This window comes from Bombus pascuorum, chromosome 6, assembly GCF_905332965.1.
Source record: "Bombus pascuorum chromosome 6, iyBomPasc1.1, whole genome shotgun sequence".
Taxonomy (NCBI): Eukaryota; Metazoa; Arthropoda; class Insecta; order Hymenoptera; family Apidae; genus Bombus; species Bombus pascuorum.
In genome coordinates this window covers 10,928,026-10,946,484 of record NC_083493.1, presented here as the reverse complement: position 1 = coordinate 10,946,484, position 18,459 = coordinate 10,928,026, and the positions used below count along the sequence as shown (strand labels likewise).

The following is an 18,459-nucleotide window of genomic DNA, read 5'->3' as shown; positions in this document are numbered from 1 at the left end:
ACGAGGAGAATTTTAAGGAGGATATATTAAACTCGCAGTCCCGGATATACCGGTAGGAAAAGAGAGAAAAAGAAAATTGGTATGGCATGGAAATTCTATTCCATTTCATTCGAAGCTTCCGTAACGGCATCGATCGATAAATTCTTCGAGACACTTCTGACAAATAGAGGGGACGAGATGAAATAAGTCTGATCGTATCGTATTTCTTCGCCGTAATTACTATTATTTTCCAACGCAGCGATGGTACGTTTCGATCAGTCGGTAAAATTCGATTATGCGAAAAGTATTAAATTACGCGGGACTCGAATTTTAAACGACTCGAAAGCTATCAATTGTTGAAAATATTACGGTGGAAAGGGTGTGGGGAATGCATGTACCTGGATCAGCAGCATGGGGGAGAACAGAATGGAATAATGGGTAATGCGATTAAACGTGCTTGTTCGAATTTTATTCCGCCACGACGACCAAGGGTGGAAAATAAATACGATCGTTCCGATATTTATTGCGAGTCGATCGTCAAACAATCATTGCAAATATGTTTTTATCAGATAGAAATGAAACTTCGATGGCACTCGTGTTGATCCGCCTATTTCGATGCTTACTGTTCCCCTATTATCTCTAGATAGTACATTCGAAACATCGGTTCTTTCTCATCGAGAATGTAATTTATACAATATGAAAACATCAACCATATTTTGATATCAATCTTTAATCTCTGATATCAAAGTATTTTTTTTTTTTTTTTTTTTTTTTTTGGTCTGTAGGTTTAGTAATAACAGTATAGAGATAAATAAGTTGAATTGCTGTAAAGCGCTTAAATGTGTAAATTGTAATGAGATCATCGCGGCATTTATAATGTATGCCAATTATTTATCGGAATTCAATAGAAAATTCAAAACAGAATAGCGTATTAATTCTTTTCATCCTTTGTTTATTTTTTCCTGTTTTTTCTTTTTCTCTCTTTTTTTATTTTCTTTTTTATTATTTATTTTTTTTTTTTTTTTTTTTTTGAAAGATACAATTTTTGCTAATTCGGAAAACTGGCATATTCACGAAAATATGTATTAAATGAAAATCGTCGAGTGGCGGTAAACATTCTACCGTGGGAGATGATAGTTTTTATGATATCCGTAAAATATCGATACAATTTCGAAAGCATCCCGACAATATGTTAAAGTAAAAATGTGTTAACGCGTCTCTGTTTTATTCGTCTTTTTTTATTTCAGTGCCGACGGGAAAGCCTATAATTACCAGTGCTCACAACACGTCTGCCACGTCCATTTATTTAGCGTGGAAAGCGCCCAGTTCTGATACCATTCATGGAGAATTCCTCGGTTATCGAATCGGGTATAAACCTCGAGACAAACCTTACATGGAAGAAAAAGAAGTGTATATCCGTAATCCAGCCATTGACGTAAGTTACGTAAGAAATCGTTCGAATCTGTCATATTGAACATTACGTCGTCATTCCTCGTTTAATAAATTTCATGTTTTGTTTCATTATAGAATCACACAATCCGCAATCTTCAAACATACACTCAATATCTAGTATCGTTGCAAGTATTCAACCCAGAAGGGCATGGCCCTGCGACCACCATCTCCGTAATGACTGACGAAGGAGGTAAGATTAAAAATATTTTTATTATTTATTTATAATGACGTAGTCATTAAATATCTGATAAAAGGACAAGAGATTTAACTACACAGTTGATTCCGACATCCGTTTTCGTTTATAATTTGGCGCTTCAAAACTGAACGTGCCGATAAAACAGAATATTCGCTGGTTTCTTTGTATCTTCGGTCGATAAATGCAATTTCGAAGATATCTGCTTTAGCTAAATTCGAAAAGGAAGATTCCTGTAATAACGTTCTCTTACCAGCGATCACATAACATTTAAAGGGATCTAAAATACCTGATGTTGGAAAGGTAGCACAGTGAATTCTCAAGGTTTCAAACATTAATGGAGTAGGAGAAAATGAAATTAAATAAAATCTAGAACGTTTTTAATCAGAATTAAACGAGAATGTCGCTAAATTTGATTGACCTTTCACTAGATGCTATCAAGTTTTTGCTTTACAGCCGGGTGATAAGAATTTGATAAACCCTCGTTCGTGGTTTATAGACCTCGTATCAAAATCGTAACATTTTTATCTTTAGCACGTAAAAAAGATACACTTCCTAAAGTAATAAAAGCGTGTCCCATCACGCATCATTTTATGACATTCTATAGTCATTCGGTTGACGATAGAATAATTTAATTATGCACTCTAAACCAGCGCCTTTCTTTGAGCCGTCTCTATCTGTCGAGCGCAATGATTATGCGGGAGGCAGATAACACTTGCTAACGTAACATTCAGAAGATAGCGTACAATCTTTCAGTAACTGACGCAGTTAATATTATTTGAATTCACCATACATCAGTCGCTTTTTCCCAAAGCGTATGTATGAATTCCACGTTTCGTAAAGTTTATGCAAATCATGATTATCTTGGTAACGATCGTATTTTTATACGCCTTTCTTGATGGTCCATTCGTTTCTAACTACGCCCCTGATTTCCGTACGGTCCTCAATTTTGTCCCTCTTTCTCGTGGCTGTCACACGTCGCATTTGCTCTCGCTGAATTTTAGGTCTTGGAACTTGGAACACTTTACTATGTAGCGGTCTTCCTATGTACAATCGCCACTAGAGGAATCACAGCAGAATACCATTCGCATAAGTTATTCCCTCCATTCCTCCCAACTATCCAATATCTACAATACGATCTTTGACCTGACTCCATTACCCCTGCCTAAAATGCGATCTGCTAGGTAGTGTTACTGATGAATTCACCGGCAAGTGGGTACGTTTCCTTTGCCCCGTTCCGTTCCTCTATTGCCCTTGTAAATTCTCTCTCTCTCGCACACCTTTGGTATTATAATGCTTAGCGCACACGAATAAAACATAAGGAAATCTATAGTGTTATTGAAACAGACAAAAACATTTGGTTCTCCAATTGGAGATATCTTGCCAGTTTCAACTACTATCGCAGCCGCTCTGATACGTAATTACTCAACGGATTATTCATTATCAGGATCCCGATTACTTGGAACTTCGTTTTGTTCTTTGCGATTTCCTTTGGCATACGTAGCTGACATTGAAAGAATACATCGAATGATTTTAAATGACTATTTTACATTTTCTCTAATTCGATGTTGCAGCGAGATCAGAATTATTTATTAAAGCAAAGTATCTCGAGCGAGGCGACATCTGCTCGAAAATCGATGTGACGATCGTAGCGCCGATGGTACTCTAATGATATCATCATGCATCGTCGCCACAGATTCTTATCGACTGGTGAAAGACGCCATCGTCGCATCACGACCGAATACTCGGCACTCGGATCACGTTTTTGACAATGACAGTTACAGGCCACGTGGTACGAAGATCGAACTTTACGTCCCTGAAAGCCCACTCGCCAGCAGGTTTCCAGCTGCTCTTCACCACGTCCATGAGTAACCATCGTTTTGTGCCGTCGACGGCGCTTTGCTCTCTCTCAAGAGAGGGCACGGTCGAGATTTTCATGGTCGTCGGCACGATTTTCAGTGACCTGTCTTCGCCGTTTCGTGATTCATACGGGCCTAATCCTCGTCAACGCCGGTTCACCTTTGTCGTTGCTTCACGTCCGCCGATCGGTTTGTACGAATTTTCGTTTCTCTGAAAATCCATACACGTTGGTACAGGGCAGGGACCGTGACAAAAGAGGCAGTGCGCGGAGAATCGGCGGAGCAACGAGGATCGAAGAGACAGCGATGAGAAACAAGAACGGATAGCCCGTAAGCAAGAGAAAGAAAGTGTGTAACGTGGTGGGGAGCAGAGGCAAAAAAATAAAGAGAAAGAGGGGAAAAGTTAGGGGTTGCGGGAGAAGAAGAGAGATGGTTGGAAACGTCGGTGGATAAACAGAGAGAGAAAGGAACAAAGAAGAAGGAAGATAGAAGGAGGGAAGAGGAAGAAAGAGATAGGGAAACCAAAGGGAGGGATTGCCACGCCGTTTCGGTCGTCGCCATTGGCGCGCCCCTTCGTTTCACGATCGATTTTCCACGATTTTTCACTCCAATATGCGCTACTTCCTCGAGAAGAGTATCGAAGTACGTGGTGAACGTGACACGTCAAAGTCGCCTCTTGTCTCGGCGTGAAGAAGACGCGATAAGCGGGAACAGTTGAAGGAAACGCGTTACAAACACGCTATATACACGTTCATATATATAAAACACTAATACTTGGTGCCTCCTTCTCGCATATGGCTGTGTAACGTGTTCTCCACATACCCCTCTCTCGTTCGTTTTCTTTCCCTCTTGTCTCCTTTCTTTCTCTCACGCACATTTCCTGGCGCACGTGTATGCCGGCTTGTTAGAAACACTGTGCGCCTGTAGAGTGCGCGCGCGCGTGCTTCTCGTGCATTCTCCGTCTCGCTCCATCCCCTTTGTACGTACACGTTTCAGCGTAGCGCGGCGTCAGTGCTCATCGCCTGTATTCGTGAACGTGAGTTTCTCTCCCTCTTTCTGTACCTGTCTGTCTGTTTTCTTCCTGACTGGAAGCAAGTCGGAGAAGCGAGTGTAGAGAGCTGGAGTCACGGTTTACCGTACGCGCGAGAACGTTGTACGTTGGTGATCGCAGAGGCAAGCAGTGTGTGTGGCAGCGTTCGTGTTCCTCGCTTGAGACCAGTGCGTTTTGTCACTCTCGCAGCATCGCAACGGTGCTCCATTGCTAGTGCCGAGATGTCGATGGGACGTTATCTTGATTAGGCTCTCTCGCAGTTAGATCTGTCATATTGTGAAGTTACTCGTGAAGATTCTTCGTGCGGTACAGTTTGAAATGGCGTTTGATTCACCGCGCGAACGACGCCTCTTCAGTGCCAGTGACGCCTAGTGTGAGAAAGTTTTCAGTGATTTGCGCACACCACGTCGTATAGTACCGGCCGTATCTATTTTTTTTTTTGTTTTGTTTTTTTTTTTTTTTTTTGTTAAGTTAGATCGAGGATACTCGAAACGCAGAGAATCGTATGGTAATGATCGGCCTAGTAAGTGATCCGGGTTGAGAGTTCGACATGGGCGGAATCGTGGCTCGAGGTTGGAGGGTCGATATAGCGTAAAGGGTTCTTCGCACAGTGCCAAAATGACGCTGGATCGGTTGCATTCAATTGGTCGTGCGAATACTTCCTATAAGGATTTCAATACTCATCGAATATTCCCATCGGTGTAGTTCTCTCGGATCGACCTTACCTTTCATACAGCGTCGTGAGAATTCGTAATGCGATCCATGTTGTTTTCGTAAAGTACATTGACAGCGCACCGTATAGAAATATTACTATTGTTACTACACAAATATTATTGTTCGACGTACATGCACTTATAATATGCGCTTCAATTTTTGTTTTCGTTAGACATTAACTTATCGCGGTTATATGAATAAGAAATAACTGTCGGTCTACGTAGCGTTACACGAAATACATGTCAATGTCACCCGCTTTGATAATTTATTCTATCTGTGTATCCGCGAATATAGCATATCGCTACGTAGTCCACTTTAATCGACCTTCGCCAGTGTGTAATTGAGTGTAACCTCGTCGACGGTTTTCTCTCGGGGAATGTTGGAACAAGGGTCGTCGGTGCAGTGTCAGGTATGACGAGTACCATCGACGACAAAAGGCAACACCCTTCGCCCTCGAATCTGTCTGGCTGAAAAGCGACGTCTCGTACCAAACGAATCGATTCGTCTTCTGGTGGTCGATCGGCGCGATCCCACGCGACACGCGGTACGGCCAACCTATGCAAATAGCACATACATCGTTGTATGATATCAGTCGGTTTGTGGTGGCCCGAGTTTACACGTTTCCCGGCGACTTATCGCGGAATTGGATATTTCTTGTCGCAAAGGATATTGGAATCGGAAATAACAGGCGTCTCTCTCTCAACCTCCGTTGGTCTAACGTCTTTCTTGCGAAACGGAAGTAGATAGGAAATCGTTGATAGTTTGCCGATCGTCGCGCACGAAATATCTACGATGTTCTTTCAAGTCGGTTGTACACGAAGTGTGTCAGAATGTATAGAAGTTGCTTAGGTGAATAGACACCAAAGCAATGGACAATGTTTTTAATGAATTACACTTTCAAACTACCGTTATAAATCACGTGCAATTTGCATAGAGGAGTATGATAGTTATCTTAAGTAGGTATACCAAAAATGGCAGAATATATCGCGCCATATAATGCCATGTAATTTAACCACATTTCTTTTTATCATCCGAATGCACCGAGTTTACCCTTGAACCGGTGCCCACACATTATGATACACCCTATGTAAGTACACTCGTCGAGGCTTCGCAGGCCAATGAGTCATCCTTTATTGCGGAACATGAATTTTCAAGCGAGATCAGCGGAAGTGTTTTTCCGCGTTTATATCCTCGTTGTCCAAGCACGTCGGAGCTGGTCTCAATTTTCTTTCCGTCTAGCTTTCCGCACAACTGGGATAGACGTAGGACGTGAAGTTTCTCCGTGACGTATAAATGTCAAGGCTCGTGGTGCTTGTGCACGCGTGCAGCGCCGCTGCGGCCGGTTCTCGGCTAACTTGCGGTTAATATCGCAATCGTTGAGTCATAATTGCGAGTCGTCCATTTGCTCGTGCTTCGTCTCCTAAATCGAACGTGAACAATTCCTCTTTGTTTCAAGAGCTTGCCATTATTCTTAACACCAGGGAAATTTTCTTACGTTCGGTATCGTTTGAATCGCGCGATCTTTGCGCACGCAACTACTCCGAGATTTTTCCTGCACGTTATACTCCCATCGCAGCACAAAATGGAATCGTGTCGATGGATAAAAAGATAGAAACACGCGTAATTGTTGGAGAGATCGTTACGCGCGTATAGCTTTCGACGACTGTTTTTGTTAGAAGCGTGAGACACACGTTGCTGGATCCTCGACACGCCGCCGAGGCGTTTGGCCGCGTGTCCCCTCGATCTTGACGTACTAAAAATATAAGGGGAAGCCGTTTTAAAACGTTCCAGAGGGGCCGTGTAATTATTGCTGCGCGACCGGCGAATAGCGAAGTTGATGCGCTCGTTGCTGCCGCCGGCGTCTCCGCTGTTGCTACCGGCGCTGTCGCTGCCTCTCGGTGTGCAGCTCGACGAGAAACAATCGAGGTCATAATTCCGACTAATTGAGGCACTCGACCACACAATTAGGACAACGCGCGAGTTGGGAAGCGGCGATGATCGAATTTATTTTTTTCCACCAGAGCTCCCTTTTTATCTCGCAATTCCCACGTGTGTTTCTCGCGCTCGTGAAACAAAGCGTAAAAAAAGAAAGAAAGAGTAAGAGAACAAGTCCGATGGGAGAGAAACCAAATTAGGATAACAAGTTCGATCTCGAGCCACGTTAATATTCCGGTCACGTTGCACGGACGTGTACGCGACGCGCAGAGGTATATCGGGTCGCCAGGATGCAGCACGAACGAAATCATCGCTTCGTTAGCTTCGATCCTTGCTGTCCGATACGCCTCGACAATTTCCTATTCCTTCAGGCAACCGAGGGACGCGCCAATCAATCGATCCGTTCGATCGTTCTCCTCTTACACCTTGTGTACGCCCTCGCGCCCGTTACGGGGTAAAATCGTATTTGCAAAATATGATCGTTCACCAGTGAGCACCCTCTTACGTTCGAACGATTCGAACGATCAAACGATCCGGATCGAACTGGTTCGATCGTGATCGTGAACTCGGACAATCGTAGGGTGCGATGAGACGACGTAAACTGTGCTTCTACCCCGTGGACCACGGGCCCACGTTTTAAACGTAGTGCTGCAAACACAGCCGAAAAACAGCGATGAACTTTCGCGGAGACACGATTCGTACGGCGGACCGTCTTGTCGCGTATTGTTCCCGTGGTTGGTGTGCGTATCCGCGCGGTGTGCCGTCCCAAGGGTGAGACAAGCGCGATGAGAACGCCGGTAAGAGTAACGAGGATGGACGAATTCGTGAAATAGCCCGGTGGAGAGCGAACGAGCCACGCCGTGTACCGTGCCGTGCCGTGCCGCACACCACGCCACGCCACGCCGCGCTTCACAGCTGCAGCTGCAAAACGAAAATGTCGTGGGCCAGGATAGCCAGTGCCGCTCAACTTGCGGCCGCAGTGGCTATCATCCTCCGGATATTGTTCGCATCCGCGGATCCGATCGCATACACGGACGATCAAACATACGAGCAGACCACCTACACGGCCCCAGTCTCCTCCACCGAGAATGACAGCGACGTTTATCGAGGTAAATGTAATCACAAGATTGACCACCATGATGTTTTTGAGTAGGTGGCGGGTTGTGGTCGGAAGATGAACAAAAAATTTGACTTTCTTCCTTTTTTACGTTTTTTTTTTTTCTCTCCGGTGATATTCCAAGGAGATGGATAAAAAAGAGAGGATAAACATTTACATTTCGGTATAAAAATAGAAGAATTAATTACGCGAAGTTGAGCGTGTTTATGCCAAGCAGATTGTCGTCGAGTTGGAAGTATCGGAAAAAGAAGCAAAAGACATTGGGAATTTATTCAATTAATCACCGGCGTAGCTGATCCTGAAGCGATTCATTGCCCATGATAAATAAACTGCGACAAAGCTATATCATCATAAATACAATCTTCGTACAGGATGCTTCATTATAGGTAGTCTTTCGATGAACAATTTTACATTCGCCATATGTCGCGACCTCCGACATATTCTGGAATAGTCCGAAACATATGGATACGATTAATGCCACACAATTTGTCGATGATATCCCGCGGTATTATGAATAAAATAAAAAGAAACATTGCTTACTAACGTAACATGCGTCAGGAAGAAATCTCCCATAAGACTTCCCTTCATCCGTTTTCAATTTTTCAAAATGGGAAGACTCGCGATCTATACAAAATTAAATGTTCAACAGGTACCTGGCGTTTATCTTACGATATATGTTCTACAATATCGCGGAAGAAATACTGCTTTACAAACATAACACGTAGCAAAGAAAAATTATCCGTAAGTCGTTTCTTGCTTCCTTGATCTTAACTTTTCGAATTCAAAAATCTCGCCATTAAATTCTTAAGAGATATTCCGCAGGATCGCAGATCGATAATAGACACGCAGCGTTCGCTGCGAAAAAGATTTTCCCGTCACGTGCACTGGAGTGACGTTCGCGCGCCACTTGTTTCCTTTTCCATCTCGATTCCGGGGAACAAGGTGCAGCGCGCGTGTATTACATTTCTCTCGCGGAATCCACTTCTGCTTGTCTAACTAGCGCAGCATAGCGTAGGAACGCCTTGTCTCCTTCTTGATCCCGTCTCCTTCTTCCCTATCTGGTTTGGTCTGTTTCTCCTGAAACGCACCTTGCCGCCGCGCGACGTTACGTAAGCGGTTTAGCGCGGATTTGCGGGCACGTACGTTGTCATAAAGGCATGAAAACAGCGCGTTGCGTTTCCTCTGGTGTGCGATCAGGTTCCGAACCGTAGCCACGAAACTAGTTCTGGCCGCGGGAAGGAAACACAGCCGTCAAGAAATCGTCGTCACTCGATCCTGTGCACACCCTCCGCCAGGAAGCGAGTAGCATTTCCGTCCGACGAATAGTCGACCGGACCTCTGCGCCTTCCTTCTCGACACGACCTTTTTTCGGTCCAGTTTCGCAACTGCCATTCACGGATCCTCATTCGCGAGAACGCGTGATCCGCCTGCAAAATACAGATTTCTTCTCTCTGCATCGTTGCAATAACCACGCTCCGGTTGACCTCATAGCATCGAACAGGTATAGAAATATGGAAATTCGGTCCTGTCGAGCGTAGATATTCTATTTCTTTTTTTTTTTTTTTTCTTTCGTTTTCAGTTCGTTTTTGGAAGTCGGAGCACGTTAAAAACACGAGGCATTCGGTTGGTCTATTTTTACGCGAGAGAGAAGAGAACTTCAAGGCCGCACATTCTAATTTACATGGTCGAAAATGTTTAGACATGTTTGCGCGCATTTGCTAATGCCCATCGCGGAGGACGCGTATCTCGAATTAATGGCATCTTAATGGCCTTTCGCCCTCCGAGACTCACCTTGCTCCGACACGGTCGAGGGACGTCGTAATGTTCGATGCTTTGTAGTCGATGGCGTGAGTTGAAATATGTAACGCTTTTGGAGTTGCTGCTTTGGAATAAAAGAAACCGTGATGCAATTCTGTTCGACGGTGCATTTTGCTTTGAGTGAATCATGGTCATAAACTGTTTACTACGCAAGGTTATTTAAAGTGGTACAAGTCTATATTTTTATCAATCATTAATATAAGAAACGGTTGAACAGTACATTGAATAAATGAATCGCCTCTTTGGAATAAAAGAAATCGCGATGTAATACTGTATTATTAAAATAAAGTACACTTTGTGTCGGACGAATTATAAACTGTGTTTAAAAATGTTTAAAAAGCTAGAAATCTTATACTTCATTCGTTGATCGTTAATCTAAGTAAAAACTTGACAATGCCATCGAATAAATGAATCGTTTCTTTGGAATAAAAGAACACGTGATGCAATTCTATTCTTATTCTATATGTCGAGTGAATCACAGACATAAACAGTGTATTGCACAAAGTTATTTAAATTGCCACAAATTTATATTTTTGTTTATCGTTAATATAGGGAAGAGCTTGATATTGCATCGAATAAACGTCAATTTGTTGGCATCGAATAACGCAAGCTTTCAATGTAATTACGCAGAGTTACATAACGAAAAATCCGGTACTTTCGTTGTGCTCAATCGTTCAAAAAATAACTCGACGCTGCATCGAATAAATATTAATTTACAAAAATCATAAAATATCAAGCGTGAAACTCGGATTTTCATATTTTACGGCAGTTGAATGTCAGACTAGCTTAAATTCCTAGTATATTTCGAGAGGAATGTTCAGCTTTGAGGAGTGCCGTGAGTCACCCAGCGTGAAACGCGTTAAGACGGCAAGCGATTTTGCCGTGGCACTGGTTCGAGGACGAAATCGCAACGGTGCAGGCTTGAGTAACGCAGCCGATCGAAAAGGTACGTTTCAAGTTCATAAACTTGCCGCCTAGGGAACGAGAAAGCAGGCAATGCGAAACAGGTAGTCGACGATCGTTGCTTTTCTTATCAACAGTTCCTTTCACTGGAGCACCGTTACTCATTGCTAACCGATCCTAATACAGCTACTTTCGCCCGTGTCTCTCTTACGCAGCACGAAACCACTCAGATATATCTCTGCGTCGATTCTTTCGCCAATGGGGAAGTGGATACATCTCTTATTTGAAGTTATTCTTGTAAATTACAGAAAATTGATGAAAAATGAGAATTAGATTCTCAATTTTAGAATCTCAAGAGAGATTCGTTAAGCACAAGAGCTGAGAAATCTTCTACTTTACAGTTATAGCGTGGTTATTATGGATGTTTATGGATTTATGGAAAAAATAAACGCATAGAATGCACATAATATGTAAAAACATATAAAATATTCGAAGCATAGTATTATATTATATATTGTTATGTGTTGGACTACGCATTCAAGTATGTATTAACATTCTTTGGAATATTTACTAGGAAGGAAACGGAAACGGTAACAGCGGTACGCAAAAGTTTCCGACCAGATGTATTTTTACTTTATATTTTAACAGCCATGATTTTTAAAGAATTTTAACTAATATTATATGAATATATAATATTGCTAATTATTTTACTGATCATATCCTTATACCTAATATTAATTAAAGTTTCTTTAGGTATTATTCTTGGAATATAAAATCAAATTGCTCACAGATGTATATACTTAGGCCCTATCTTTCTTCAATTCAAAAAATATGAATTTGCATAAACATTCGCCATTTAAGTACAACATACATTTTCATACCAATCTCGATTCTATTTTTCCCTTTGCCGCGTCATTTTCTCTCCATAAAGATCACTCGGAGTGAATCGTTCATCGAATTGTTATCAAAGAAACACCCAGCAAACGCGCCTATTATATAAGAATTTTCTCGCTGTACATTTCCTGACAGTAATTCAACCGGTCAGTTGCATTCGACCACGAAAGAAAGTTGCTCCTAAACTCTAGCTACGTAAGAAAACAGGATCAAGAAAATGTATGAAGTCATCCGTAACTTTAACTCCTAATTTAAGACTTTACACTTCAACGTTTTCCCTCAGGTGCGGTAAAACAGAAGTTTCTAGACAGCAAAGAAACGACGGAGAAAACGTTTTCCCGTGATCGCGTGCAACGTGGAAAAATGATGGGCCAAGAGACGCGAGTTCTCGGCGCGCGAAGATCCAAGCGCTCGATTCTCACCTTTCTCCTCGCAAGTTTTCCTCGGCCTGCAGAAGCGCGAACCGCGCGCTCGACCTTGTCTATTTACCATACACGATCACGTTCATTTTTCAGAAGTCGCGTATCGTGATACAACACTATTCGGTTGCGAATTCTAAAGGTCTTCGCGGCCGATTGTCGAGCACGTCGTCGTCCTTCCCTCTTCGCGTGAACGAGACGTGAATACGGATTACAAGGGAGTCCGTTCTCTTGCTCGAGCTTGGTTTTTCAACGACGAAGAAAAGCCCCGCTCGAGGGTGGAGATTTACGTAAAACGAGACGCGTCGCGAAACGCTTTTGCGACGAAACGTCGCGGAAAAATTATCGACTGCGTGGAAATGCGCGAATTTGCCGAGGGGTGAGTGTGAAATGCAACGGCTCGGCTGAATATGCTTTCGACATTCTTTGAAACTATGGACGATCGTGTTGGGAAAGTGAAAATTACACGTTCGTGGCTGAAACTTCAGCTTCCTTGTTAGGTTATTAGGTGAAACCGAAGTCTATCTCGTTGTCCTTAAGTAAACGTCCATCAACGGAGTTTACTTAACAGAGCACATCAATACTTCTGTCCAGTATATAGCTTTTCTCCGTTGACAACGATTCATTTTCATGTCCAATAGGGTGTTTAAGGCACGAGTTTAGTGTCGTTTACAGATTGATTCGTCCGATACGATTTCTCAACAGTATCTCGTTATTTCGTTAAAGACTCAGTAGCGAAACAAAGTGCGAAAGTGTCGTATATGCAACATTATTAACCCTACTATTCTTTTCGCTTCTTCGTTTTCGTCTTCTTCTCCTTTTTCTGGAATATTTCAGTCAAAAAATACGTAGAATACTAAACGTAGTAAAATTATATCAAATATTAAAGCCAAATATTTAATAATCTATATAGACCTGAGAAGAACAGAATTAAAACACGTAAACTATGCTATTATTTCGTCAAAGTATAGTATAATACAAAGTGTATTAAAATAATAAATACATTATGAAAAGCCACTACACGAATGGAAGGCACGAAGAAAGTCTGTAATTTGAACAATAGCTAAAGTACGAGTACCTGAATTTCCTCAAACTTCATAGAATTGTGTGGATCTAAGCGATAAATTTTAACAAAAGCAAATGTTCTGCAACTTCTTGCAACTCTTTTCCACGATCACAAGACGAATTTAATAGAATTGGTCAACGTGAATTGGCTAAGAAGAAATTACAGATGTAATGTTACGTTATCGCGTCGTTTGTCTTTAATGGGTTAAAGAAACTTTCTTGCAACATTTTCACGCGGATAATCCTCTTACTCTTCGGTGTTGCGATATTGGTGGCTTCAATCATCCGTTGAAATCGCGACACCGTACCGTGCCGCTCGAATACACGGATGGCGCCTAACGTTCACGCGTCTAACCGTTGATGCGTAGAATTATTGCGCTTCAGAGAAGCACTGGAGAGTGTAGGTGTCATTATCGAATTCCGTTCGGTGCCCGCAGGATATCGGTTTCTCCCTAGTATCGTTTGAAATTGGATGTACAATCGAATGGCTTTGCATTGAAGAAACATATCAATGAACAAATACTTTTCATCTTATGTTTATTTCATCTACGATATCTACGATTGCAATTCCTTTTGTATGACGATGGAAATTCGTGTGCAACCTTTCACCCTGTCCACCCTCTTGTTAAAACTTGGCGAAATTCAATCGCCAAGCCATACAAGCGATGGATCGTTTCATATGTACATATTCCGTTTCGTCTCCCTCGATACGAGTACCAGATGTTTCGACGAGATAGGGGATCGAAAACATGAAAGCGACGCGATAAAATTTGATCCAGTTGGATTGTTTCAACGCTACTAGTTATTCCAGGTATTTTCGAGAAATAGTAAAGAAGAAGAAAGCAAAGAAGGTAGCTCCGATCTTAGGTAGCAGCTGCGGTCGTCCTGTACGAAAAGTGAATAGTGTCTATAGAGTTACTCGTCGCAGCGCGAGGGGTCTGAGAAGACACTCGAGGCGAAATTAATTATTCAGACTTTGGCCGTCGCAAGCTCGCTCTCGTCTTTGTAGGCTGAAAATTGGAAAGCCAGCTCGGAAGATGATGAGCGGCCTGACGATAAGGAAGGAAAAACTGACACGCCGACGAGTGCATCGACCGAAAAATAGTTTACGGAGCCGAGCGTTTTCGAGGGGTGCTTCAACTCGAGTATGACAAAATCGTTTCCGATGATCGCGTGCTAACGGCTTCCTTCATACTTGCTGCACGAAATGTGAAAATCATTCGAAATAACGACACCGTTCGTTCGTTCGCTTTGAGTATAATTAACGTTATAGCGCGTTAAAGATTTTATTGCATTTTTTAAACCTATAATTGATGTATAATTGTAAGCGAAATAACTTCGTAATAACGAAGTGTATGAAACCTTATTAAATTTTATTTTCTTGATAATTTGGCAAATATTACGAAGCGTTGTACTACCAATATATTAATTTATAAATTCCTCGATCGTATATAATAGTAATTTATAACTCACAATATTTCCTTTTGTAAATTTCCGAACATTTTTGCTTATATAATTTATATAGTTTTGTAACTTTGATTTTCGTGTTGCCGTGTTCCAGTGCCAACGAAACCATTGAATCTGTCGTCCCACGGCATCACATCCACCACCATTGAACTGTCATGGGCCGAACCAGACTACGCCAATGGGATCATTTCCGGTTATCGCATTTACTACATGCATTCCAATTACACCGACGTCCAAATGTACAGAACCGACGAGTATGATGGACCAGTCATTGAATTCGTTTTGAAAGAATTAGGTGAGTTAGTTATATTAAAAACGGAGCAGTTCAAAAGTATTTTTATCTCTCGTTTCTTCTTATTCACGTTGAAGGCGAGGCTCGTAATAAGCAAAGAGTACTAATATACAATTATCTATTTCGAGAACCGTTATTCGTGTAAAGAAATAAGAGTCATCAGTGTGCGTAGCTTAACGATAAGCTGGAACTCTTATCATCGCGATGCGTTACATGCTCATCCTTGATAACTGCAGGTGAACGCATTGTTAGATAACACAAATTTGATCTTATTCATATGGTAAATTCTATGTTAGGTACGATACATTTATTTTACGAATTGCTTTGAAATAGAAAGTTATTCCACGAACATTTCACTGCTTCGGTAGATACTCAACGGTATATAAAATATATGTGCACATATCGATCAAATATATTAAGAAATATTTATATGCATGTCGGAGATGAAAGGACACCGGAGCGTTTCTTTCGGAATGTTTGGGAAAATTCCCAATACTTTAATCCAGACTTTTTATCATAACCGTACTTAAACAATAAAACTGAGAAATAGCTGTTTATGAGTCAAGACAATTATGATTATCCGAGATTTATGACAGTGGGCTTGAGCTCGAAGTGACATAATGGGTCGCTGAACGAAGCCACGGTCACGGCAGGGACGTGTACCTAACAGTGGCATAAAATAATTAAATAACTCTCCTTAAAAACAGGGATTGACCTGAGGAATACGGAGACGAGTATATAAGGGCAGTTCCATTTGGACTGAGATTCAATTCGATAAGTTCGACTAGTATAGAGAACGCTTATCATCCCGTTGACCGTGTATTCGTTATCGAACCTAAATTCATCGTCATAGATATCACGATCACTTAATCATCGATATCATTTGTTAACTTTTGTAACACGCTCCCATAAATAAAATTCATCTGGTATAAGACAACTATGGACAACTCTCAGCAAGACTTATTACACGCCCCGTTTGCCAAGGACATCACGACATGCATATTACAAAATATTATACATTGTCAAATTATATACTATAGATTATTGTATATACTAAATAATATTTTCTAAATCGGGATTATAAAGTAATTGATGTTGGCTGAAACTATCTTCTGCATATATGTCATAAATACACTTTATTATGTTTTATTATAATATCAATTAATAATCCCAACTAAAAATTTATATTTCAATATTATTCAGATATTATTCTTATGTTATTACATGTAATATTAGCCTTTATTAATTCTATATCATTCTTCTATTGCAATATTTTATTATCATATTGTATTTTAATAGAAAAATTCGTTCCTCCTGATTTACTTAGAGGACTTCTTTCCATCTAATCACTGGACCAAGTGATTGTACGATACTATATTACCTCAACTGATCAGTTAATTCCTTTCAGATCCATACACGGAATACAAGATATGGGTAAAGGCTTACACGTGGAAGAACGAGGGCGAGCCCTCAGACCATATCATTCGTCGAACAGATATTTCAGGACCCAGCGCGCCGTTGATCTTGAACGTTACTTGCCCGACTCACGATTCTGTCTACATCCAATGGGCCAGGCCGAATCTCTTTTGGGGTTCTATCGATTACTATTTCATCAATTATCGAATCGAGAATGACAATCGTTACGAGGAGATCGAAATGATGACGGAGAAGAATCATCTTGAGAGCGCGGTACGTTTCAGTTTGCTATAATTTTCACTTCGACTCCACCAGCCGCGACAGTTCTTCCACTTTCTTCGTTCTTCGTGTTTTCACTGCGAATAGCTGGTTTATTTCACGCGATGCTCTACCACGAAGAAAAAGAGACAGCCACCGAGAATTACTGGACTGGAACTCCGTTAACTGGAACCTTTCGTTTTCCCTATTCATCGATTATTTCTCTCAACTCTAGATAAACAATTTTTCCTCTCATCTGCTTTGATAAACAATTTCTTTGACAATAACAAACGTAGAAAGCTAGTTTATGAGAAATAGCAGTAGACTGACTTGCACTATTATAATTGTCTCTAAATGTGGGTTGTTTTGAGCTGATACGCTCAGCTGACACGAGAACATCCTTGAACGATTAAAGCGTTTTGTCGGTTATCGACTGCAGACGTGCCGGAAATGCACGGGACGGACGAACTTCCTTATCACGTTGAATTCCAAATTGAAATTACGCGATGACTCACACGACTCGCTTACAGAGAACCCCAGTACACAGCGAGGACCGTAGAAACGTTGTGTACGCACCCGAATAACTTCGATAAACGCTTTTTTATCCACAGATGATCATACCAAACCTGACGATGAACAGCGTGTATGAGATCGTGGTGCGTGGAGGCACGCGAAGCGCTATCGACAATCGGTTGATTATACGCGGAGAAGGTTCTGCTCCACAGAAGGTGCGCGGCATTCGCGATTGCAACAGAGCACCGCCGTTATTACCACACAGTACCATATGGTTCAGCAGCGGAGTGATTGCCGGGGTGATCTGCGCTTGTCTGGCGGTGATGCTGATGATCACGTCCTTCGTCCTATGGAAGTGAGGATCAATCGTTTGTCCTCTTTCATTTTAGACGTCTATATCTTTCTTGCATGACGTCGTTCTCTTATTAAACATTTTTACTTTCTTTTTATTTTTCCCTTCTTTCCTCCCTTCTTTTTTCTAACTCAGATATTTTTAGCAACGGAAACAGGATTATTCAGGTATCGGCGAAAGAGCAAGAATTTATTAAATCGTGGTGTTCGTTCTTCGTAAACTCCAATAGTCACGAGATTACTGCCCACAGTCTTATTCACTCATTCAACTTTGCAAATGCAATACCTCGCCCTCATCATACGATAATAGGCATTCGGTCGTCTTCGTGCAATTACAAACGATCTACGATGCAGTCATACAGTATTACATGGCACGTAGTCGGTGCGCTGTTCGCGATTAGTCCGCTCGACGAGCGCTCAGTTTACCGGCTGCTCTCGTGGTATTCAGACTGGCCGTACATTATCATAGCTAATGGCACAGGAAAACAATTATACGTACGGTGAACATTCGGCTCTAGGTGTCTCTTCGATTTGCGGTTCCCTCTCCGTAGCGCCTGTAATCCCTCCTTTTCTTCGATTCTCGCAGTCTTTCTCCTTCTCTATTGCCGACTGACCTCTTATCGTACGCGATAACAACTAGTAATAACGACAACGTAAGGTTTCCCAGTCGTACGGCGGCATTTCGTGAGTACATCGGGACGTCACGTTTCATTCGTTTCGCTTGTTTTGCCAGGAGTGGAGGTTCCATCGAGTGTTACAATAG

The 18,459-nt window shown here is 41.8% G+C and overlaps 1 protein-coding gene across 4 annotated transcripts in view; it reads left to right on the top strand.

Annotated features, from left to right (window-relative positions):
• The window catches only part of LOC132907998 (tyrosine-protein phosphatase 99A-like), a 423,216-nt gene that overhangs the window by 394,969 nt on the left and 9,788 nt on the right, over window positions 1-18,459 (top strand). For 3 of the 4 annotated variants that reach the window (XM_060961501.1, XM_060961502.1, XM_060961499.1), the window contains exons 5-9: window positions 1,227-1,423; window positions 1,507-1,621; window positions 14,961-15,161; window positions 16,567-16,847; window positions 17,444-17,700. In XM_060961501.1, coding sequence (XP_060817484.1) covers window positions 1,227-1,423; window positions 1,507-1,621; window positions 14,961-15,161; window positions 16,567-16,847; window positions 17,444-17,700 — 1,051 coding nt within the window. The remainder of the gene's footprint in view (window positions 1-1,226; window positions 1,424-1,506; window positions 1,622-14,960; window positions 15,162-16,566; window positions 16,848-17,443; window positions 17,701-18,459) is intronic. The other variant, XM_060961500.1, reaches the window with a different exon arrangement.